The following is a 26,180-nucleotide window of genomic DNA, read 5'->3' as shown; positions in this document are numbered from 1 at the left end:
TATTTGTGGTTTCTGGGATATGTACTCTATTCTATACCATTATTTTTTTTGCTTGATTCTTGTTGATTGGCTTTTGACATATGCATTTAGTAGTTTAAATAAATTAGTCAACAACTACTGCACTTAGTTTATTGTTGTTTAGTTTCTTCGCATTACTGCTAATGAATTTTTTTATGCTTTCCAGTTGTTGCTTGAGTAGTTCATTTATCGGTGTTGATTGAATGAGCTTCAGTACTTCTGTCTTTTGAAAATTTTCCTTCTGATTTCTGTAATATGCTTTTTCGTGAGCTGCATTATTCGTTTCCAATATCTTTCTTGCGTTGCCTTCAACCGAGATTAGGATCTTTGGTTTAGTAAGTTAAATTGTCTTCATGCAATTGGGGTAATCTGTAATGGATGTAGACTAGATGGAAACAACAGGCGCTATCTTAGCTTGGAGAGTGGTGACATGTTATGAAATTTTATCCGGTGTTATTTCAAGATGCAAATGAAATAAGTTCGTACTTTCAAATGAAACATGCCTCTACCAGTACTGATATATTTTATATCTGTTAATTTTTATTTGAAAGAGAAGAATCTAATGTATTTTCTTTTTTAAATTTCAGTTTGCAGGATGCATCAAGAACCAATATTACACCCAATCTCAATATGACAAGGTCAGAAATGAAAGGAGTGAATTTGTTTACTCCTATGTAGGTGGTTAAATGGATGGTGTATGTTGGGATAAATATTTTGTTTGTCATTGTGGATTTTTGGATATACTTTTGGTTTTGTGGATACATTTTTCGGTTATTTATGGATTGATGAATATGTAATTGTGGATTCGTGGATATTCATCATTTTTAGATGGATAATTTATGAATTTAATTATATTAGTGTATTAAGCCATATATTGCGAAGTCTTTTTGTGACACCCTGACCCGTTTCAAAAGAAATAGATTCTATAATGCGGAAGCCTTAAAAAATAAAGACTTGGAGGAAATATGATCTTTAAAAATTTTTGCAAAGTTTCCCCATAAAAAGAACTCATAACCTACCTCAAGAAATAAAACCAAAACACAATAGAATTATCACAACTAAACATAACAATACATACCATATATACATAATCAATGATTTTAAAGGAGCTAACATCATTTAAAATACCATTTACCATACCATATACATAGTTCATAAGATGCATTCAAGGAAAAGTCTACTTACAACCCATTACACAAGTGCTTGTCAAGTCCTTGAGGAATTCCTATAACAATAACCATATATTGAACCATTAACATCTCAATAATCATAAACCCATATAAATTGATCCATAAAACCAACACCAACAACAAACCCATGATCTGTCCCAACACCAAAACCAAGAAATAACCACACCAAAAGCTTACCTTAGCTTCCTTGAACCAACAATAACCTTGCTCTCAACACAAATCACCAACCACAAGCTTGAATCAAAGAAAAGAAAGGAGAGAAATAGGAACCCTAGCTCACCCCTTGAGAGAAGAATCGAGAATGAGGGAAGAAATGAGAGAAAATAGAGCAAACACTTGTATTTAAGCTCTTAAAACTCCAAAACACGCTTTTAAAAAAATGCTGGCCGCTGGGGCGGACACTTTTTCCCGCTAGGGCGAGGAACTCTCGGCCAAAAACTATTTTTTTCCGAACAAGGCTCGCTAGGGCGGCCACTTTTGCCCGCTAGGGCGAGCACACTGCGCACATGCACTACAAAGATCGCCTCAGAAACGCCTCTTCCGTTCAAAATGTGGAAAAGTGGTAAACTACAAAGTTGTAGCTCTATGTCTTTCCTTAAACATATCCAAATTTCAGATCATTTGGATGTCTGACTAAAAAGTTATGCCATTTCTCCCCACATGTGTCAATGTAGGAGCGACGATACGCACAACTCACTTCGGGTCGCTTTTGGCTCGCCTTCCCTAATGATTTGAACAAAACTCAAAACATGAAAGTTATAGTCTTATGTCTTATCTTTCTAATGGAAGTGGCCTCACATCAATTGGATCAATATACAAAACATTATGCTAAAAACCACAACTACTACCACCGTTTCATACCGGTTCAGCACTTCCATTACCTATTTAACTCAAATTCAACCTTCTATTCTACCCATCCATTATCTATTCCATTCTATAACATTCATTACCATTCATATCATAATGTACATCCATAACCACCACAATAAAAATACCGTAATTCATAATAAAAGACATGAACGATCGGCTATTACAATTCTCCTCCCCTTATAAAATTTCGTCCCCGAAATTTACCTCAAGACGCAAACAATTCAGGATAACGTTGCTTCATCTCTTCCTCGGGTTCCCATGTTGCTTCTTCGATGACATGATTACTCCATAACACCTTCACGATCCCAATTTCTTTATTTCTAAGCACTTTAACCTTTCGATCTAGTATTTGCACCGGTCTTTCATGATAACTCAAATTTGGCGTTAAGTCTAGTGGTTCATGACGAAGTACATGAGTTGGATTCGATACATATTTACGAAGCATTGAGACATGAAATACATTATGCACTCTATCCAAATCCGGAGGCAGAGCCACTCGATAAGCTCGCTCGCCAATTCTGTCGAGAATCTCGAAAGGTCCAATAAAACGAGGACTCAGCTTCCCTTTCCTTCCAAATCTCATAACTCCCTTGAGAGGAGCTATCTTAACAAACACGTGATCACCTACATCGAATGCCAACGGCCTTCTTCGAACATCTGCATAGCTTTTCTGTCGAGACTGTGCAGTTTTCATTTTTTCTCGAATCAATGCTACAACATCAACCATTTGTTGAACCAACTCTGGCCCTAACATCTTTCTTTCACCTACTTCATCCCAGAACAAAGGTGAACGACATCTTCTCCCATACAGAGCTTCATAAGGTGCCATGCCAATCGAGGACTGATAGCTGTTGTTATATGTGAATTCTACAAGTGGAAGCTTCAAATCCCAACTTTCAGGAAAATCAATAATGCAAGCTCTTAACATGTCCTCAAGAATCTGAATAACTCGTTCTGATTGTCCGTCACTCTGAGGATGATAAGATGTGCTGAAGGCCAACTTGGTACCCAAAGCTCTATGCAAACTCTTCCAGAACTCCGATGTAAACCTTGGATCACGATCAGAAACAATTGACACTGGTATCCCATGAAGTCTAACAATCTCTTGAACATAAGCCTCAGCATATTGATTCATCGAATACGTTTTCTTGACAGGAAGAAAATGCGATGACTTGGTCAAACGATCAACAATGACCCAAATCGAATTATAACCTTTCTGCGTCCTTGGAAGTCCGACAACAAAGTCCATTGTGATATGTTCCCATTTCCACTGAGGTATCGGCAATGACTGCAACAATCCTGCAGGTCTTTGGTGCTCAATCTTAACCTGCTGACATGTTAGGCATTCAGAAATATACAACGCAATATCCTTCTTCATACCTGGCCACCAGAAAAGTCGACGAAGATCTTGGTACATCTTGGAATTACCTGGATGAATCGAATATGGTGCGGTATGCGCCTCAATCAAAATATCTCGTCGAATATCATCACCGATAGGAACACATATTCGACCTCTAAAGGTCATCAACCCATCACTATTTAAACCAAACTCAGAATTTCCTTTTTGTTCAGCCTTAGATCTCATTTCCAACAATTGCTCATCATGCTGTTGTTCAACTTTAATCCTGTCATTCAAAGTAGGGCGAATCACCAAAGCTGAAAGTCGAGCTATCGTACCTTTCTCGACCAAGGCGATCTCATTCCTTTGCAAGTCCAACAATAAAGGTTTTTGAATCATAGAACTCAACACAACTCCTGATTTCCGACTCAGTGCATCTGCAACTACATTCGCTTTCCCAGGGTGGTAACTGATAGTGCAATCATAATCCTTAACAAGTTCCAACCATCTCCTCTGATGCATGTTCAATTCCTTCTGAGTAAACAGATATTTAAGGCTTTTATGATCTGAGAAAATCTCACACTTTACTCCATACAAATAATGCCGCCATATCTTCAAAGCAAATACCACAGCTGCCAACTCAAGATCGTGAGTCGGATAATTATTTTCATAATCCTTCAGCTGACGGGAAGCATAAGCAATTACCTTACCACGCTGCATCAATACAGCACCAAGTCCTTTCTTAGAAGCATCAGTGAACACTACAAAGTCTTCAACTCCTTCAGGAAGTGACAACACTGGAGCCGATGTCAATTTATCCTTCAACTCTTGAAAACTTTGTTGACACTCATTTGTCCATTCAAATTTAACTGTCTTTCTTGTCACTGTGGTCAACGGCAGGGCTATCTTTGAGAAATCAGCGATGAAACGACGATAGTAACCCGCTAAACCAAGAAAACTTCGTACCTCAGCCACTGTCATAGGAATAGGCCACTTCTTCACTGATTCTATCTTTGTTGGATCCACGGTAATTCCATCTTTAGAAACAATATGGCCTAGAAAAGTCACTTGGTCCAACCAAAACTCACACTTCTTTAACTTGGCATATAACTGATTCTCTCTCAATTGCTGCAACACAATTCTCAAATGCTCTCGATGGAGTTCTCGAGTCTTTGAATAAACCAAAATATCATCAATAAATACAATGACGAAACTGTCCAAATAAGACTTGAAGACTCGATTCATAAGATCCATAAAAACGGATGGAGCATTCGTTAACCCGAAAGACATAACCAAAAATTCATAATGACCATACCTAGTTCGAAAAGCAGTCTTAGGTATGTCGTCTTCTTTCACTTTCAATTGGTGATAACCCGATCGCAAATCAATCTTGGAAAATACTGTTGCCCCTTGCAATTGGTCAAAAAGATCATCAATTCGGGGCAAAGGATACTTGTTCTTACTCACATCCATCGCTGACGCCAGAAATCCCTGACACCCCTTAACCAACATATTATTCACCTTCAAGCAAGATGTAGTGACCCGTTCCAGAATCACCTACTAGGCAAGAACTAAGCATGCAATTAACCTAATTAACAATAAACAGAGATAACAGCGGAAAAGTCAACAACAATACCGATTATACAACCCAATCGAAATAAGAATAACTCAAAATAAAATATCCAATACACCATATCGAAATCAAAACAATACCGATAACTAAACCAACCAGCTACTCAACGTCCTCCTCCTGCTCCTCCTGAGCTGTCCAACCTGAGGCCTGCCCCGTGGGAATGGGGTGTCCAAGAATAAACAAAACCGAGGACGTGAGCGATAAGAACGCCCAGTACAAAAGTATGAGTATACAGACCTATATGAAATGCACATGCTATGATATGATACCAGGGTAGTCAAGAAACAGGAATCACAAAAGGATCTCAACAATGCTCAGTCTAGAGGCGCCAAGTGGATAGTGCCGCGCGGTACACCTCTGGGTCACTGCATCCACTACAAGACAGACGTGGACCTAAAATGTCCCGGACCACCGAAGCCCTCCCGACCCGTCGGCCACTGCGTACTCTCGGTGTCCATGCGTCCACAAGACAGGGCTGAGCGGCCCCAAGATATAGCTTATCTCGAAAGAGATACAGCTCAACAGTAAAGGCTATCTCAAAAGAGAATACGGCTCAACATGAAATGCAACGTGCAGTAATAAACGTGACATAATAGCATGCATCATATGACATATATCAATGCACCACATAATCATGCAACACATATATGAATGTATACTCAACCAGGATATCTCGGATAGTACTTTCGTACCTCTATCACAGCAAGCCTAGCCTTACGCAACACCGCTAATCAGGTCTAGAACAAGCCTACGCATCAAAAGCATACTCAATCAATACTACCATGCTCGACTAGCAAAACCAGTACTCCCTAGTACTACCAAAGGTTTAGGGTTTACCTTCGTCCGTCGACAGCCCTTTGATGTCGATTGCCTCGAAACTCAGGCGCCGCTACGCTACTACTCCTGGCAGCTCTTGGCTATCGCTCGACCAACAACTACCCTAGAAACCTTCCAAACTCTCCAAAATGAGAGAGAACTCAAGAAATTGGCAAGTCAAAAATGAGAAATCCGAGCACTATTTATAGGCCATGTTCGGATCCTCCGAACAACACTTCGGAACGTCCGAACGCTACGTGTCCATTGGCTCTTGACAGCTCATGATCGGATCCTCCGATCATACACTTCGGACCGTCCGAACATGTACGTGTCCAGCTGCTCTTGACACCTCATGATCGGATCCACCGAACCTACACTTCGGAACGTCCGAACTCCCACGTGTCGATCAACTCTTGACACCTAATTATCGGATCCACCGAACTCACTTCGGACCTTACGAACTCTTCGGTGCTTCCGAACCCTCTTCGGTCCGTCCGATCATGACTCGGTCAAAATTACACATTAAACCTTCTTAATCACCAATACTCCGTTAATTACCCAATTTGGAATTCGGGCTACTACATTCTCCCCCCCTTAAAACGATTTCGTCCTCGAAATCTAGGCAAGAGAATAAAACACCATTGTAATACACTGCAAATATTCTTCATTACAACTGTATAACAATTACATCCCAGGCTGATCCTGGTTCAGCGCAAAAACCTGACCTTGGGCACGAGGTCGAAGATTCGAACTACCCACTGCCTGACCCTGTCTCCTCTGCTGAACAGTCGTCTGGGATCCAGAACCAGATCCTGCTCCACCTCGCAGCTGAGGACAATTCTTCTTGATATGACCCATCTCTCCGCACTGAAAACAAGCTCCTGCTGCTAATCGGCATTGCTCCGATGGATGGTTCTTCCCACAATGCGCACAAGAATCCTTCTTCTCACCAAAGCGAACAACACCGCTAGACCTTGATCCAGATCCAGAAGAAGAAGAACCAGATTTCTTGAAAGACTGAGGTCGAGGGCTCAACACACTCGGAGGTCTAGAAGAAAGAATAGCCCTACCACGCTGGAGACTGATCTCTGCTTGACGACACCGGTTCACCAACCCATCGTACGAAGTAGGATTATCACAGACAGTGACTCGATCAAAGATCTCCTGGTTAAGGCCCTGAAGGAAATGATCGTACTTGGCCTCAGAACTGCCACTGATATGAGGAGCGAAGGGTAACAACTCAAAGAATTTCTGCTGATACTCATCAACAGACATACTCCCCTGCTTCAGGTTCAGGAGCTCAATCGTCTTGGCCTGGCGAAGGGCTGGAGGAAAGTACAGCTGCATGAACGCTGCACGGAAATCGGCCCAAGTCGCTCTACCCTGCGACTGAACTATCGGCGCAGAAGTCGATCGCCACCACCTGCGAGCACGGCCCTCGAGAAGAAAACTAAGAGTCTCTATCTTCTGCTCATCGGTGCACTGGAATGCGCGGAAACAACTCTCCATGCGCTCTAACCAATCCTCCGCATCATCGGGAGTCTCACCGCCAACTAAAGGCTTAGGCCCCATCTGCATGAAACGATGCATATCGAAACGCCTAGGACCATCCCGACGATGACGATGCTCACGATGACGTCTATGATCGTCCTGGTCACCCCATCAACCTACACTCCCCTGACTACTCCCGTCACCAAAGTGGTCAGCCATCGCTACAACAATAGAATGGGGAAACTAGTAAATTGGTCAACGGAAATCCCAAAACAGAAATCTATATCCCAAAATCGTATGCATGCTCTGATACCATAAATGTAGTGACCCGTTCCAGAATCACCTACTAGGCAAGAACTAAGCATGCAATTAACCTAATTAACAATAAATCAGAGATAACAGCGGAAAAGTCAACAACAATACCGATTATACAACCCAATCGAAATCAGAATAACTCAAAATAAAATATCCAATACACCATATCGAAATCAAAACAATACCGATAACTAAACCAACCAGCTACTCAACGTCCTCCTCCTGCTCCTCCTGAGCTGTCCAACCTGAGGCCTGCCCCGTGGGAATGGGGTGTCCAAGAATAAACAAAACCGAGGACGTGAGCGATAAGAACGCCCAGTACAAAAGTATGAGTATACAGACCTATATGAAATGCACATGCTATGATATGATACCAGGGTAGTCAAGAAACAGGAATCACAAAAGGATCTCAACAATGCTCAGTCTAGAGGCGCCAAGTGGATAGTGCCGCGCGGTACACCTCTGGGTCACTGCATCCACTACAAGACAGACGTGGACCTAAAATGTCCCGGACCACCGAAGCCCTCCCGACCCGTCGGCCACTGCGTACTCTCGGTGTCCATGCGTCCACAAGACAGGGCTGAGCGGCCCCAAGATATAGCTTATCTCGAAAGAGATACAGCTCAACAGTAAAGGCTATCTCAAAGGAGAATACGGCTCAACATGAAATGCAACGTGCAGTAATAAACGTGACATAATAGCATGCATCATATGACATATATCAATGCACCACATAATCATGCAACACATATATGAATGTATACTCAACCAGGATATCTCGGATAGTACTTTCGTACCTCTATCACAGCAAGCCTAGCCTTACGCAACACCGCTAATCAGGTCTAGAACAAGCCTACGCATCAAAAGCATACTCAATCAATACTACCATGCTCGACTAGCAAAACCAGTACTCCCTAGTACTACCAAAGGTTTAGGGTTTACCTTCGTCCGTCGACAGCCCTTTGATGTCGATTGCCTCGAAACTCAGGCGCCGCTACGCTACTACTCCTGGCAGCTCTTGGCTATCGCTCGACCAACAACTACCCTAGAAACCTTCCAAACTCTCCAAAATGAGAGAGAACTCAAGAAATTGGCAAGTCAAAAATGAGAAATCCGAGCACTATTTATAGGCCATGTTCGGATCCTCCGAACAACACTTCGGAACGTCCGAACGCTACGTGTCCATTGGCTCTTGACAGCTCATGATCGGATCCTCCGATCATACACTTCGGACCGTCCGAACATGTACGTGTCCAGCTGCTCTTGACACCTCATGATCGGATCCACCGAACCTACACTTCGGAACGTCCGAACTCCCACGTGTCGATCAACTCTTGACACCTAATTATCGGATCCACCGAACTCACTTCGGACCTTACGAACTCTTCGGTGCTTCCGAACCCTCTTCGGTCCGTCCGATCATGACTCAGGTCAAAATTACACATTAAACCTTCTTAATCACCAATACTCCGTTAATTACCCAATTTGGAATTCGGGCTACTACATTCTCCCCCCCTTAAAACGATTTCGTCCTCGAAATCTAGGCAAGAGAATAAAACACCATTGTAATACACTGCAAATATTCTTCATTACAACTGTATAACAATTACATCCCAGGCTGATCCTGGTTCAGCGCAAAAACCTGACCTTGGGCACGAGGTCGAAGATTCGAACTACCCACTGCCTGACCCTGTCTCCTCTGCTGAACAGTCGTCTGGGATCCAGAACCAGATCCTGCTCCACCTCGCAGCTGAGGACAATTCTTCTTGATATGACCCATCTCTCCGCACTGAAAACAAGCTCCTGCTGCTAATCGGCATTGCTCCGATGGATGGTTCTTCCCACAATGCGCACAAGAATCCTTCTTCTCACCAAAGCGAACAACACCGCTAGACCTTGATCCAGATCCAGAAGAAGAAGAACCAGATTTCTTGAAAGACTGAGGTCGAGGGCTCAACACACTCGGAGGTCTAGAAGAAAGAATAGCCCTACCACGCTGGAGACTGATCTCTGCTTGACGACACCGGTTCACCAACCCATCGTACGAAGTAGGATTATCACAGACAGTGACTCGATCAAAGATCTCCTGGTTAAGGCCCTGAAGGAAATGATCGTACTTGGCCTCAGAACTGCCACTGATATGAGGAGCGAAGGGTAACAACTCAAAGAATTTCTGCTGATACTCATCAACAGACATACTCCCCTGCTTCAGGTTCAGGAGCTCAATCGTCTTGGCCTGGCGAAGGGCTGGAGGAAAGTACAGCTGCATGAACGCTGCACGGAAATCGGCCCAAGTCGCTCTACCCTGCGACTGAACTATCGGCGCAGAAGTCGATCGCCACCACCTGCGAGCACGGCCCTCGAGAAGAAAACTAAGAGTCTCTATCTTCTGCTCATCGGTGCACTGGAATGCGCGGAAACAACTCTCCATGCGCTCTAACCAATCCTCCGCATCATCGGGAGTCTCACCGCCAACTAAAGGCTTAGGCCCCATCTGCATGAAACGATGCATATCGAAACGCCTAGGACCATCCCGACGATGACGATGCTCACGATGACGTCTATGATCGTCCTGGTCACCCCATCGACCTACACTCCCCTGACTACTCCCGTCACCAAAGTGGTCAGCCATCGCTACAACAATAGAATGGGGAAACTAGTAAATTGGTCAACGGAAATCCCAAAACAGAAATCTATATCCCAAAATCGTATGCATGCTCTGATACCATAAATGTAGTGACCCGTTCCAGAATCACCTACTAGGCAAGAACTAAGCATGCAATTAACCTAATTAACAATAAACAGAGATAACAGCGGAAAAGTCAACAACAATACCGATTATACAACCCAATCGAAATCAGAATAACTCAAAATAAAATATCCAATACACCATATCGAAATCAAAACAATACCGATAACTAAACCAACCAGCTACTCAACGTCCTCCTCCTGCTCCTCCTGAGCTGTCCAACCTGAGGCCTGCCCCGTGGGAATGGGGTGTCCAAGAATAAACAAAACCGAGGACGTGAGCGATAAGAACGCCCAGTACAAAAGTATGAGTATACAGACCTATATGAAATGCACATGCTATGATATGATACCAGGGTAGTCAAGAAACAGGAATCACAAAAGGATCTCAACAATGCTCAGTCTAGAGGCGCCAAGTGGATAGTGCCGCGCGGTACACCTCTGGGTCACTGCATCCACTACAAGACAGACGTGGACCTAAAATGTCCCGGACCACCGAAGCCCTCCCGACCCGTCGGCCACTGCGTACTCTCGGTGTCCATGCGTCCACAAGACAGGGCTGAGCGGCCCCAAGATATAGCTTATCTCGAAAGAGATACAGCTCAACAGTAAAGGCTATCTCAAAGGAGAATACGGCTCAACATGAAATGCAACGTGCAGTAATAAACGTGACATAATAGCATGCATCATATGACATATATCAATGCACCACATAATCATGCAACACATATATGAATGTATACTCAACCAGGATATCTCGGATAGTACTTTCGTACCTCTATCACAGCAAGCCTAGCCTTACGCAACACCGCTAATCAGGTCTAGAACAAGCCTACGCATCAAAAGCATACTCAATCAATACTACCATGCTCGACTAGCAAAACCAGTACTCCCTAGTACTACCAAAGGTTTAGGGTTTACCTTCGTCCGTCGACAGCCCTTTGATGTCGATTGCCTCGAAACTCAGGCGCCGCTACGCTACTACTCCTGGCAGCTCTTGGCTATCGCTCGACCAACAACTACCCTAGAAACCTTCCAAACTCTCCAAAATGAGAGAGAACTCAAGAAATTGGCAAGTCAAAAATGAGAAATCCGAGCACTATTTATAGGCCATGTTCGGATCCTCCGAACAACACTTCGGAACGTCCGAACGCTACGTGTCCATTGGCTCTTGACAGCTCATGATCGGATCCTCCGATCATACACTTCGGACCGTCCGAACATGTACGTGTCCAGCTGCTCTTGACACCTCATGATCGGATCCACCGAACCTACACTTCGGAACGTCCGAACTCCCACGTGTCGATCAACTCTTGACACCTAATTATCGGATCCACCGAACTCACTTCGGACCTTACGAACTCTTCGGTGCTTCCGAACCCTCTTCGGTCCGTCCGATCATGACTCGGTCAAAATTACACATTAAACCTTCTTAATCACCAATACTCCGTTAATTACCCAATTTGGAATTCGGGCTACTACACAAGAAATAAAAGAAGTGCCAAGCGAAGTACCTGAACCCTTGAAGATATTGCTGTCACCTTCTTCTGTTGGAAATCGCGCCGTCTTCTCTATACAATCTATCACTGCACGATACGATGATAGCCAATCCATACCCAAAATCACATCAAACTCAATCATAGGAATGACAATAAGATCAGCAAACAAAATTCTCTCATTCACTTGAATAGGACAAGCTCTAATCACAATCGTTGGGCAAATCGCATCTCCAGACGGAAGCATAATAGTAAACTGGAGAGATTCAAATATAGGTGCAATACCCAACGATCTCATGAAAATTTCAGACATAAAAGAATGTGTAGCTCCAGTATCAATTAAAGTAAGGGCTACATTGCCTGAAATCAGAATAGTACCTGATATAACCGACGTATCAGGATTAACACCCTCCTTGGTCAAAGAGAAAATGCGCCCTTGAACTCGTCCTCGGCATGAAGATTGGGTGCAATTGATGGCAATGTGACCTGCACCTCCACATCTGAAACATTTGTTGCTCCCTACAAGACATTCACCCTTGTGCGGCTTGTTGCATTTGGGACATACAGGCCTATTCGACTCAGACTGAACTGCAGGAGTTTTACCTCGATGTTCTTCTTTCCCTTTGCCTTTATATCCCCCTTTGAAACTTTGATGCGAAGCTTGATTCTTTTGATTGAAGTTTTGCCTCCTCAATTGTCTTTCCTTCCCAATCTCTTTCTCATCCTGCTCCGCTAAAAGAGCTTTCTCCACGATCTCCTTGTACGTTGCGGCCTTATACATTCTGACATCCCTCCTAATCTCGGCTCTCAAGCCCCTCATAAAGTGTTCCCCTCGATCTTTGTCATTCGAAGCAATGAAAGGAACAAACAAGCAACCTTCTTCAAACTTCAAAATATATTCATTCACATTCAAGTTCTCCTGGCTTAATTCCAAGAACTCCTTCACTTTCCGAGTCTTGACATCCGTGGAGAAATACTTGTCATAAAATAGCTCCTTGAACTCATTCCATTTAAGGGTTTGAACACTAACAGTTACCTTCGTGGCCTCCCACCAAATGCGCGCAGTCTTGGTCAGAAGAAACACTGCACAACTAACTCGATCATTATCTTCAAAGTGTTGATAGTCAAAGATTGCTTCAATAGCTTTCACCCATTCCATAGCTGCAAGAGGATCCACACCTCCCACGAACTCAGGTGGATTCATTCTTTTAAATCTGTCATAGGCTCCCTCTGAACTAGGCTCCTGCCTCGCAAGGCCTCTACCTCCCCCTTGACCTGGGTTCTGCAACCTCAATAACTATTGGATCTGCTCTCCATGAACTTTAGCCTGCTCCTTGAGCAACTTACTAAACTCACCAACAACTCGAGATGAAGGAGCTATGATCTTTAAAAATTTTGGCAAAGTTTCCCCATAAAAAGAACTCATAACCTACCTCAAGAAATAAAACCAAAACACAATAGAATTATCACAACTAAACATAACAATACATACCATATATACATAATCAATGATTTTAAAGGAGCTAACATCATTTAAAATACCATTTACCATACCATATACATAGTTCATAAGATGCATTCAAGGAAAAGTCTACTTACAACCCAATACACAAGTGCTTGTCAAGTCCTTGAGGAATTCCTACAACAATAACCATATATTGAACCATTAACATCTCAATAATCATAAACCCATATCAATTGATCCATAAAACCAACACCAACAACAAACCCATGATCTGTCCCAACACCAAAACCAAGAAATAACCACACCAAAAGCTTACCTTAGCTTCCTTGAACCAACAATAACCTTGCTCTCAACACAAATCACCAACCACAAGCTTGAATCAAAGAAAAGAAAGGAGAGAAATAGGAACCCTAGCTCACCCCTTGAGAGAAGAATCGAGAATGAGGGAAGAAATGAGAGAAAATAGAGCAAACACTTGTATTTAAGCTCTTAAAACTCCAAAACACGCTTTTAAAAAAATGCTGGCCGCTGGGGCGGACACTTTTTCCCGCTAGGGCGAGGAACTCTCGGCCAAAAACTATTTTTTTCCAAACAAGGCTCGCTAGGGCGGCCACTTTTGCCCGCTAGGGCGAGCACACTGCGCACATGCACTACAAAGATCGCCTCAGAAACACCTCTTCCGTTCAAAATTTGGAAAAGTGGTAAACTACAAAGTTGTAGATCTATGTCTTTCCTTAAACATATCCAAATTTCAGATCATTTGGAGGTCTGACTAAAAAGTTATGCCATTTCTCCCCACATGTGTCATTGTAGGAGCGACGATACGCACAACTCACTTCGGGTCGCTTTTGGCTCGCCTTCCCTAATGATTTGAACAAAACTCAAAACATGAAAGTTATAGTCTTATGTCTTATCTTTCTAATGGAAGTGGCCTCACATCAATTGGATCAATATACAAAACATTATGCTAAAAACCACAACTACTGCCACCGTTTCATACCGTTTCAGCACTTCCATTACCTATTTAACTCAAATTCATCCTTCTATTCTACCCATCCATTATCTATTCCATTCTATAACATTCATTACCATTCATATCATAATGTACATCCATAACCACCACAATAAAAATACCGTAATTCATAATAAAAGACATGAACGATCGGCTATTACACTTTTTTTAACAATTACTTCATCAAAATAAAAAATAATGAAGTGTAACAGGTAAATTACTTCGTTGTTATTTGCAAAATGTGAAGTAACATAATATTAAATACTTCGTCAATAAGAAATCAAGCGAAGTGATAGAATTAATTTACTTCAACATTGTTATGTAAGAACGAAGTTTTTTTGCGCTATTACTTCACAAAAATACAAATTATTGAAGTATTTCGAACCACTTACTTCGTCACTAAATGTAAATTGTGAAGTAACATAATATAAAAAACTTCAACCTCTTATGATCGGTAAATATCTGACACTTCTCGCCATACAAGTAATGTCTCCAAATTTTCAACGAAAAGACGACTGCGGCTAATTCTAAATCATGAGTCGGGTAGTTCTTCGGGTAGTTCTTCTCATGCACCTTCAACTGCCTGGAGGCATAAGCTATAACCCGACCTTGCTGCATCAACACTGCGCTTAATCTGAGCTTAGATGCATCGGTATAAAGCACAAATTCACCCTGACCTATCGGCATGGCTAGTACTGGCGCCGAAATAAGAGCTTGCTTCAAAGTATCGAAGCTCTTCTGACATTCATCACTCCACACGAATTTAGCATTCTTCTTTGTCAGTGAAGTGAGTGGCACTGCTATGGATGAAAATCCCCGAATGAACTTACGTTAGTAACCGGCTAAACCCAGAAAACTGCGGATCTGTGATGCATTCTTTGGCTCGACCCATTCCTTAACGGCTGCTATCTTTGCTGGATCAACTTCAATGCCACTGCTGGACACTATATGCCCCAAAAATTCTACTTTCTGCAAACAAAACTCACACTTACTGAACTTCGCAGTTAACTTGCGACTCTGCAAAACCTGCAACACTGTCCTTAAATGTTGGCTATGCTCCTCATGGCTCTTTGAGTATATGAAAATATCGTCAATAAATACTATGACAAACTGGTCAAGGAACGGCTGGAATACACGGTTCATGAGGTCCATGAAAATTGCTGGAGCATTCGTCAACCCAAATGGCATTACTAAGAACTCGTAATGTCCATACCTGGTCCTGAAGGCTGTCTTGTGAACATATGCCTCCTTCACCTTCAGCTGGTGATACCCTGATCGAAGATCTATCTTAGAGAACACTGTGGATCCCTGTAACTGATCAAACAAGTCTTCGATTCTAAGAAGTGGGTACTTATTCTTTATCGTTACCTTGTTCAACTCACGGTAATCGATGCACGGTCTCATACTCCCATCCTTCTTCTTCACAAAATGTACTGGCGCGCCCCACGGTGAGAAACTAGGGCGAATGAACTCCTTGTCGAGAAGCTCTTGAATCTGTTGTTTGAGCTCTAACATCTCAGCTGGAGCTAATCGGTACAGCGCCTTAGAGATTCTCACTGTGCCTGGCATGAGATCAATAGTAAACTCCACCTCTCTCTATGGTGGAAGGCCTGAAATGTAAGGCTCGAGATTATTAGTTTCATTGACGTACGACTCGGAGGATATGAGAATGCATGTCATAAGATGAAAGTACAAAATATTTCATGTGTGAGAGGACGCACCCGCGCTCAAAACAGGAGTGCACCCGCGGTCATGCAATTATGGATTTTAGCAAGAAAAGCCGAGAGCATAGCGCACCCGTGGTGCTAACGTGACCGCACCCGTGGTGCTGCATGCGAGAAGTCCACCTTGGTTCTTATGTTGACACATGGCCTGAGGTATAAATACTTAGTGCTGATTCATTCTTTCATCGTTTCAGAAGCTGAGAACCGAGAATTCTCTCAAGAATCCTTCAATATCTTCAAGGCTTTGAAGTGAGGTAATTCATGATTTAACCATCCGAATTGCATTTCGAGTTGAGATTCTTGTTTCTCTCATTGAGGGCTTTAAGAGGATGTAACTTTCATTCATTTCCTACATGATTTAAGATATGGAGTTTGGGGGAAATTGTATTATGTTTATAGAGATGTGTTATTGAAATCATGGACAACATATAAAGGTAAACGGATCGAGTATGGGATATCATATGCGATTCTTATGAATTTCAGCATGGTAAGAATAGATGGTGCTGATGTATGGTGTTCTAGATTGATATTATGGTGGATTTTGAGTGATGATGATTGATTTCTGAAAGATGAGTTGATCATGATATGTTGAGAATGGATTGATTAGTATCGAGAAACTACGTCGTTATGCCGTCAATTGTTACCAAGATTGAATATGGATTACATATGAGTTGCTTGGAGTTGTGTATTGATAGAATGCATCTCTACATTGCCATTTCAGATTCAGCACACCTCACGTTGACATCGAGACCTAGCCATCGATAAAGGTTTAGCGACAAGAAAGGTATAAGCCATGTTTGTTTGGGAAGCCACAACTCAATTAAGATATTATTTGAGTTTCCCAACCAAAATCACATACTAGAATTATTGTATATATGGTAACATGTTTATGAATTGATTATAGAGTTATATTCAAATCTTGTTATAGGATTATGCTTTGATTATAGAATTGTATTCAAGCATGTAAGATCATTGTGATATTCAGATATGAATATGAGCATGCTTTGTTACAGGTTGATAGTCATTGCATTTAAGATAGGAAAGTCGTTGACAGCCATTGTCAACTATCTAGATGTTCGGTGTATCTCAGCTTAGGAGCAGCCTTGACTCCTATATCAGTCGTTTATACAGCTCAGACCGAAGTCTAGGAATAAGACGTACAGTTACCCCGAGTAGGAGGGTAGGTGACAGCCATTGACGTCTTATTCACACCGGGATCCCTAGAGTTCTAGTCGAGTCGAGTCCAGACATGGTTTGATTCGCATTGCATTGCTTGTTTATATGATTGTCATTCATAATAGCATATTTCATGTTTAGATTGATTATATGCATGTATACATGTTTATACTGGGATTTGTTCTCACCGGAGTTTCCGGCTGTTGTTATGTCTGTATGTGTGCATAACAACAGGTGGGGCAGGATCTGGGTCACGCAGAGGATGAGAGATGGACATAGCGTGGTGATCTCGGGCATAGCAGAAGAACTAGTAGTTGTACCTTTGATATGTACTGTATTTTATTACTAGTTGTTGAGAATGGATGGAACAAGACATATTGTACCTTATGTTTGTAATTTAAATAAAGACTTTATGCTTGTTTATACAACATTAGAATAAATGTTGAAAAGCAAAAATTTGACCCACTTTTTATATTAACGATCCATTAAATCCCAAAGAAAGAATTAGAGCCCGGGTCCCCACAACAGGTGGTATGAGAGCAGTAGGTTCTGTAGACTGGGATAGAGTAGAATGAGCGGGGTAGAACAAGTCATCTTCCTTGTTTATATCATGCTAGCATATCATGATTTATTGCTTTCCCTATTACGTGTTGTGTTATCTGATTTGATTGCAGCATGTATTGGTTAAGACTGAATCAGAACCGATTCTGGATCAGAGGTAAATGATCAGAGGAGGGCTGAGGCAGTTAGTATAGATTGTATACTAAACTGTATGTATAGCAGATTCATGCCTCCTAGAAGAGCAGCCGTTCCTTTACGACCACCAGCACCAGAACAGGGTAGCACATCTGGTGATACGATGGATGTCACTGCTACGCCCATGGAGACTCTATTAAAGCGATTCCAGTCATTCCGACCACTGACCTTAAAGGGTACAGAAAATGCAATTGAATGTGAAAGCTGGTTGGAGGATATCGAGATGTTATTCGAGTCTCTGGAATATAGTGACGAGAAGCTAGTGAAACTCATTGGCCATCAACTGCAAGACGTGGCTAAGTATTGGTGGTTGAATATAAGGAGAGCACTAGAACAGCGTGGCACCGAGATTACATGGAAAGCATTCAAGACAGAGTTTTATCAGCGATTCTTTCCCGTATCCTATCGCAAAGATAAAGGCGCTGAATTTGCAAACCTGAGGCAAGGGCAATTGAACATTGAAGAGTACGTTGCTAAATTTTCTTCTTTGCTTCGCTTTGCACCTCACGTTTCAGGTAATGATGAGGCCGTAGCAGATCAGTTTATAAATGGCCTGAATCCAGATATCTTTACATTGGTGAATACGGGGAGACCCAACAACTTCTCCAATGCATTGAATCGTGCCAAAGGAGCAGAAGCAGGATTGCTTAGGCAACGGAGTGTTCCGTATGTTGCTCCGAGTCCGAGACCGCCACTACCTCCAGCACAACCTCCTCCTAGATTTGATAGCGGCGGAAGTAGCAGCGGACGAAAAGATCAACTGAAAGCTAAGGGTAAACAGTTTAAGAGGGCAGGGAGCCGTTCGTCGAGCTCCAGCGGGTCAAGACAGAGAGGTCCTGGCCAGAGTTTAGAGGTGACGAGTGGATATTGCAGTATTTGTGGAGGTAAGAATGCCAAAGAACAGTGTCAAGGTGTAGTGGGCAGATGTAACATATGCAAGCAACCGGGGCATTATGCCAAGGTCTGTCCTCAGAGAAGTGGAGCATCGAGATTTCAGGGTGCAGGGTCATCAGCATCAGTGACTCAGCCTGAGAGGCAAGCTTCATCTGTTCACTCATTTCAGCCGCCACCTACACAGACCCAGCCTCGAGCCAGAGGTGGTCAGACCGGGAGCCAGCCGACCCGACAACAGGCTCAAGTGTTTGCGTTCACAGAGGAGCAAGCACAAGATGCCCCAGATGATGTTATTGCAGGTAACTGTTTCCTTTGCGGTTATCCTGCCTATATATTGATAGATACAGGTGCATCGCATACATTCATATCGGAACGATTTGCATTATTGCATTCTTTGCCTGTTCAGTCTTTGTTAGATGTCGTGTCTATTACTTCGCCGTTGGGAAGTGGTTTGATATCGGTGACTACGGTTAGACATTGCATCTTACAGTTTGAGGGTCATGAACTTGATCTAGATTGCATTGTACTTGGGCTAGCTGACTTTGATTGCATTGTTGGAATTGATATGTTAACAAAGTACAGAGCCACCGTGGATTGTTTCCACAAGATTGTCAGATTCAGACCAGAAATGGCAGAAGAGTGGAAATTCTACGGTAAGGGTTCCAGATCTCGGATTCCCTTGATTTTGGCTTTGACTATGAATAAGTTGTTACAGAAAGGAGCAGATGGGTTCCTTGTGTATGCTGTAGATGTACAGAAATCTAGCCCGACATTGGCAGATTTGCCAGTAGTACGAGAATTTGAAGATGTGTTTCCAGAGGAGATTCCAGGGTTACCTCCAGTGCGAGAGGTAGATTTTAGTATTGATTTGATTCCAGGTACCACTCCTATTTCAAGAGCTCCGTATAGGTATAGGATGGCGCCGATAGAGTTGAAAGAATTGAAAGCACAGTTGGAAGATCTACTAGCCAAGGGATATATCAGACTTAGTGTATCTCCTTGGGGCGCTCCGGTGCTATTTGTACGAAAGAAAGATGGATCGATGCGGTTGTGTACCGATTACAGGCAACTGAATAAGGCAACGATAAAGAACAAGTATCCTTTGCCTAGAATTGATGATTTATTTGATTAGTTACAGGGATCCTCTGTTTATTCTAAAATTGATTTGCGATCCGGATATCATCAGCTCCGAGTTCTAGATGTAGACATACCGAAGACAGCATTTCGAACCAGGTATGAGCATTACGAATTTATTGTCATGCCTTTTGGTTTAACAAATGCCCCGGCGGTATTTATGGGCTTGATGAATAAAATATTTCAGAGGTATTTGGATGATTTTGTGATTGTCTTTATCGATGATATTCTGGTGTATTATAAGAACAGGAATGAGCATGCAGAACATCTCAGAATTGTGTTGCAGACACTGAGAAATGAGAAATTGTATGCCAAATTGTCAAAGTGTGAATTTTGGTTGAATCGAGTTGTCTTTTTGGGACGTATCATATCTGGAGATGGTATTTCTGTAGATCCGAGTAAAGTGGAAGCTGTGATCAATTGGTCGAGACCGACTTCTGTGCCAGAAATACGCAGCTTCATGGGTCTAGCAGGATACTATAGACGATTCATCCAAGATTTCTCCCGTATTGCCAAGCCAATCACACAATTGACACAGAAGAATGCGCCATTCCTATGGTTTGAGGAGTGTGAGTCTAGCTTTCTAGAATTGAAGAAGAGGCTGACCAGTGCACCTGTTTTGATGATTCCTTCAGGTACGGGTGATTTCGTTGTATATTGTGATGCCTCTCACAGAGGTTTGGGATGTGTTCTTATGCAGCGAGGTCATGTGGTCGCTTATGCCTCAAGACAGTTGAAGACTCACGAGACTCGATACCCCATTCATGATCTTGAATTGGCGGCTATCGTATTCGCACTCGAAATCTGGCGTCATTATCTTTATGGCGAAAAATTTGAGATCTACTCAGACCATAAAAGCCTAAAATACTTGTTTTCTCAAGCGGAGTTGAACATGAGGCAGCGTAGATGGCTTGATCTGTTAAAAGACTTTGATTGCGAGATCAAATATTATCCAGGGAAGTCAAATGCAGCAGCAGACGCCTTAAGTCGAAAGGTTTGCTCCTTATCCTTATCAACGATAGGTGTTACAAAGTTAGTTGAAAATTGCTGTTTCTCTGGACTAGAATTTGATACAGATAGGAGGCCACTACGACTTGCTGCTATTCAAGTTGAGTCGGACTTGATCATGAGGATCAAAGAAGCTCAACAAACCGATCAGAATGTGCAAAGATCGATTCAGATGGTCAGAGCAGGACATTTATCAGAATATCAGGTACGTGATCATGTGCTGTATGTGAATAATCGCCTTGTAGTGCCAGATGTTTCAGACTTGAGACATCAGATTATGTCCAAAGCACACTGCAGTCGGTTCAGCATTCATCCTGGTGGCAGAAAGATGTATATTGATTTGAAGACACAGTTCTGGTGGAAGCAGATGAAGTCAGACATCGCAAAATATGTGTCTAAATGCTTGAACTGCCAACAGGTGAAGACCGAGAGGAAGAAGCCCGGAGGGTTACTTCAGAGTTTAGCTATTCCAGAATGGAAATGGGATCACATTTCCATGGATTTCGTGACGAAGTTACCTCGATCTTCCCGAGGCTGTGATGCGATTTGGGTCGTTATCGACAGATTGACCAAATCAGTTTGTTTTTATCCCATATAGAATGACGTATCGGCATGATCAGATGGCGGAGATATATGTCCGAAAGGTAGTCAGATTACATGGTGTGCGAAGTCTATCGTTTACAGCAGGTAGTCAGATAGTGATCCACGATTCACTTCACAATTCTGGCACAGTTTACAGCAGGCTTTAGGTACGACATTGCACCTGAGTACTGCTTATCATCCTCAGACAGACGGACAGTCAGAGCGGACTATCCAGACTTTAGAGGATATGTTGAGAGCCGTAGTGCTAGATTTTGGCACTAGTTGGCAATATTCTCTACCTCTTTGTGAATTCTCTTACAATAATAGCTACCAGACGAGCATTGAGATGGCACCGTTTGAAGCTTTATATGGTAAGAAGTGCAGATCTCCGCTATACTGGGATGACATCTCCGAAGTACCAGAACTTGGACCAGATATGATTCGTGACATGACTTAGAAGGTGAAAGTCATTCAGAAGAAGATGAAGACGGCACAAGATAAGCAAGCGAAATACGCCAACATCAGACGTAGACCATTAGTATTTGAGCAAGGAGACAGGGTGTTTCTAAAGATTTCCCCATTCAGAGGCATTGTCAGATTTGGCAAGCGTGGAAAGTTGTCTCCTAGATACGTCGGTCCTTATGAGATCCTAGAGAAGATTGGCGATCGAGCATATCGACTGGCTCTTCCTCCTTCTCTATCCGGTATACATGACGTTTTTCATGTATCGATGTTGCGTAGATACATGCCAGATATTTCTCATGTCATTCAGCCTGACGAAGCTGAGCTTGATCAAATATTGAGCTATATTGAACAACCGATACAGATTCTGGATCGGAAGGAAAAGAAGCTCAGAACGAAGACTATTCCTCTAGTGAAAGTCCAATGGAGTCGTCACGGCGCTGAAGAAACGACATGGGAGACAGAAGCCGACATGCGACAAAAACACCCCGAGTTATTTCAATGATGTAAGTATTGATCTAACTTTGATGTTATTACTTTTGATGCTTGCATTGATAGAATGATGTGCGATTTCGAGGGCGAAATCATTTCTTAGAGGGGGAGAAATGTAAGGCTCGAGATTATTAGTTTCATTGACGTACGACTCGGAGGATATGAGAATGCATGTCATAAGATGAAAGTACAAAATATTTCATGTGTGAGAGGCCGCACCCGCGCTCAAAACAGGAGTGCACCCGCGGTCATGCAATTATGGATTTTAGCAAGAAAAGCCGAGAGCATAGCGCACCCGTGGTGCTAACGTGACCGCACCCGCGATGCTGCATGCGAGAAGTCCACCTTGGTTCTTATGTTGACACATGGCCTGAGGTATAAATACTTAGTGCTGATTCATTCTTTCATCGTTTCAGAAGCTGAGAACCGAGAATTCTCTCAAGAATCCTTCAATATCTTCAAGGCTTTGAAGTGAGGTAATTCATGATTTAACCATCCGAATTGCATTTCGAGTTGAGATTCTTGTTTCTCTCATTGAGGGCTTTAAGAGGATGTAACTTTCATTCATTTCCTACATGATATAAGATATGGAGTTTGGGGGAAATTGTATTATGTTTATAGAGATGTGTTCTTGAAATCATGGACAACATATAAAGGTAAACGGATCGAGTATGGGATATCATATGCGATTCTTATGAATTTCAGCATGGTAAGAATAGATGGTGTTGATGTATGGTGTTCTAGATTGATATTATGGTGGATTTTGAGTGATGATGATTGATTTCTGAAAGATGAGTTGATCATGATATGTTGAGAATGGATTGATTAGTATCGAGAAACTACGTCGTTTTGCCGTCAATTGTTACCAAGATTGAATATGGATTACATATGAGTTGCTTGGAGTTGTGTATTGATAGAATGCATCTCTACATTGCCATTTCAGATTCAGCACACCTCACGTTGACATCGAGACCTAGCCATCGATAAAGGTTTAGCGACAAGAAAGGTATAAGCCATGTTTGTTTGGGAAGCCACAACTCAAATAAGATATTATTTGAGTTTCCCAACCAAAATCACATACTAGAATTATTGTATATATGGTAACATGTTTATGAATTGATTATAGAGTTATATTCAAATCTTGTTACAGGATTATGCTTTGATTATAGAATTGTATTCAAGCATGTAAGATCATTGTGATATTCAGATATGAATATAAGAATGCTTTGTTACAGGTTGATAGTCATTGCATTTAAGATAGGAAAGTCGTTGACAGCCATTGTCAACTATCTAGATGTTCGGTGTATCTCAGCTTAGGAGCAGCCTTGACTCCTATTGCAGTCGTTGATACAGCTCAGACCGAAGTCTAGGAATAAGACGTACAGTTACCCCGAGTGGGAGGGTAGGTGACAGCCATTGACGTCTTATTCACACCGGGATCCCTAGAGTTCTAGTCGAGTCGAGTCCAGACATGGTTTGATTCGCATTGCATTGCTTGTTTATATGATTGTCATTCATAATAGCATATTTCATGTTTAGATTGATTATATGCATGTATACATGTTTATACTGGGATTTGTTCTCACCGGAGTTTCCGGCTGTTGTTATGTCTGTATGTGTGCATAACAACAGGTGGGGCAGGATCTGGGTCACGCAGAGGATGAGAGATGGACATAGCGTGGTGATCTCGGGCATAGCAGAAGAACTAGTAGTTGTACCTTTGATATGTAATGTATTTTATTACTAGTCGTTGAGAATGGATGGAACAAGACATATTGTACCTTATGTTTGTAATTTAAATAAAGACTTTATGCTTGTTTATACAATATTAGAATAAATGTTGAAAAGCAAAAATTTTACCCACTCTTTACATTAACGATCCATTATATCCCAAAGAAAGAATTAGATCCCGGGTCCCCACATGAAACATCGTCTAGGAAGACGTGTGGGAATTCACTGACTACCGGAACGTTGGATAGAGATGGAGCGGGCACGTCAGGCGCTGAAATAATACTGGCCAAGAAGGCCTGACACCCTCTCGGAAATCAGCCTCCTCGCTTGCATGCACGAAATCATGCGAGGGAAGTTTCTCCATCTGGCAGGCTCAAATATGAAGTGTTCCATGCCCAGCAGCCTAACCAATACTGATCTTTTCTGGAAGTCAATCAGGGCCCTGTTCTTTGTCAGCCAATCCATTCCCAAAATAATGTCGAACTCTGGCATCGGCAGTAGAATATAATCTGCATATACTAGATGGCCCTGCAATTCGAGATCGATATCTCTGATCACGCTAGTTGCTAAAAGCTCTTCCCCGGATGGGACCGTCACCGAAAAATTTATATCTAGGCCAATGGACGGGATGTACAGGTGATTAGCGAAAGTCTCCGAGATTAAGGAGTGAGTTGCTTCTGAATCTATCAGTGCCGTCGTGGCTAACCTCTTTATGAAAATATTTCCTGAGAGGCGTTAGCACAACAAACTAACTTATATCCCAAAATTACTAACATAAACCTTAAGCATAGAAGAACCCAATATCTCAAGTTATTCAAAAATAATGCTAGAACACTAATAATCCCAAATAAAAATCCACATGCAAGGCAAAATAATACTGTACTTTGGTAGAAAAGTTTACCGGTCAGTAAAGTCGTATCTGGATTCGCCTCCTGTGCATGCTTGGCGAATACTCTGCCCTGAGTCGGTTGCTTCCACTGTGGGCACTCCTTTAGCATGTGGTCGCTAGCTCCACACTTGAAGCACTTGCCTGTTCCATATATGCATTGCCCTGGATGCTGGCGGTTGCACTTAGGACATACTGGGAAATTAACGAGCTTCTGGGGTGCCCCTTGCTGCTGCACTGGACCTTTGCCCTTTGGTGGTCCCTGATAAGGTTTCTTTCCTAGTGGCCACTGGTACTGCTTCTTTAACTGGGGCCTCTGATGTTGCTGCTGCTGGTGTTGCGGTGGTTCTTGATAGGGCATCTTGCCCTGCCTGTCAGCCTCTATATCCCTCAGGTCCTGCTCTGCTGCCAAAGCTCGAGATACGGCGACTGCATAAGAAGTGGGGCCAGCTACCCTCACATCATGGCGCAGGATCGGCCACAAACCATCCATGAAATGCCTCAGCTTTTCCTGGGCATCATTCGCAAGATAGAAAAAGGCGAGATGATAGAATTCGAAGAGGTTCGAGAGACACCCACAGTTGTAGAACCCACACCCGAGGAGCCAAGAAAGGAGATACAAGCTCCTAGAAGATCCGAGAGAGTTTCGAGACCACCTAAGAGGTATGGTCTGCTTCTTGAAGAGGGCCATGATGAGACTAACCATGGATGTGATCCAAGGACCTTCAAGGAAGCATTATCTGATGCCGATTCATCCAAAGTGGCTTGAAGCAATGGAATCTGAGATGAATTCCATGAATTCGAACCAAGTGTGGAATCTCGTGGATCCACCTGAGGGAATTGTTCCCATAGGGTGTAAATGGATTTACAAGAGGAAACTTGGGGCGGATGGGAAGGTATTGACCTTCAAGGCGCGATTGGTGGCAAAAGGATATACTCAAA

The 26,180-nt window shown here is 42.6% G+C and overlaps 1 protein-coding gene across 1 annotated transcript; it reads right to left on the bottom strand.

The window, feature by feature from the left end:
• Positions 1-2,283: 2,283 nt before the first annotated feature.
• LOC140831507 (uncharacterized) lies at positions 2,284-25,731 on the bottom strand. Its single transcript, XM_073195261.1, has 5 exons — positions 25,435-25,731; positions 11,935-13,198; positions 4,123-4,892; positions 3,128-3,405; positions 2,284-2,971 (listed from the first exon to the last, which is right to left on the bottom strand). Exons 1-5 carry the CDS (start codon positions 25,729-25,731, stop codon positions 2,284-2,286), a joined length of 3,297 nt encoding a protein of 1,098 aa, XP_073051362.1.
• Positions 25,732-26,180: the final 449 nt, after the last annotated feature.

This window comes from Primulina eburnea, chromosome 5 (genome assembly GCF_022965805.1).
Source record: "Primulina eburnea isolate SZY01 chromosome 5, ASM2296580v1, whole genome shotgun sequence".
In the NCBI taxonomy this organism is placed as follows: domain Eukaryota; kingdom Viridiplantae; phylum Streptophyta; class Magnoliopsida; order Lamiales; family Gesneriaceae; genus Primulina; species Primulina eburnea.
The sequence above is the reverse complement of the archived record's forward strand: the minus strand, read 5'-3'. Positions and strand labels throughout refer to the sequence as shown.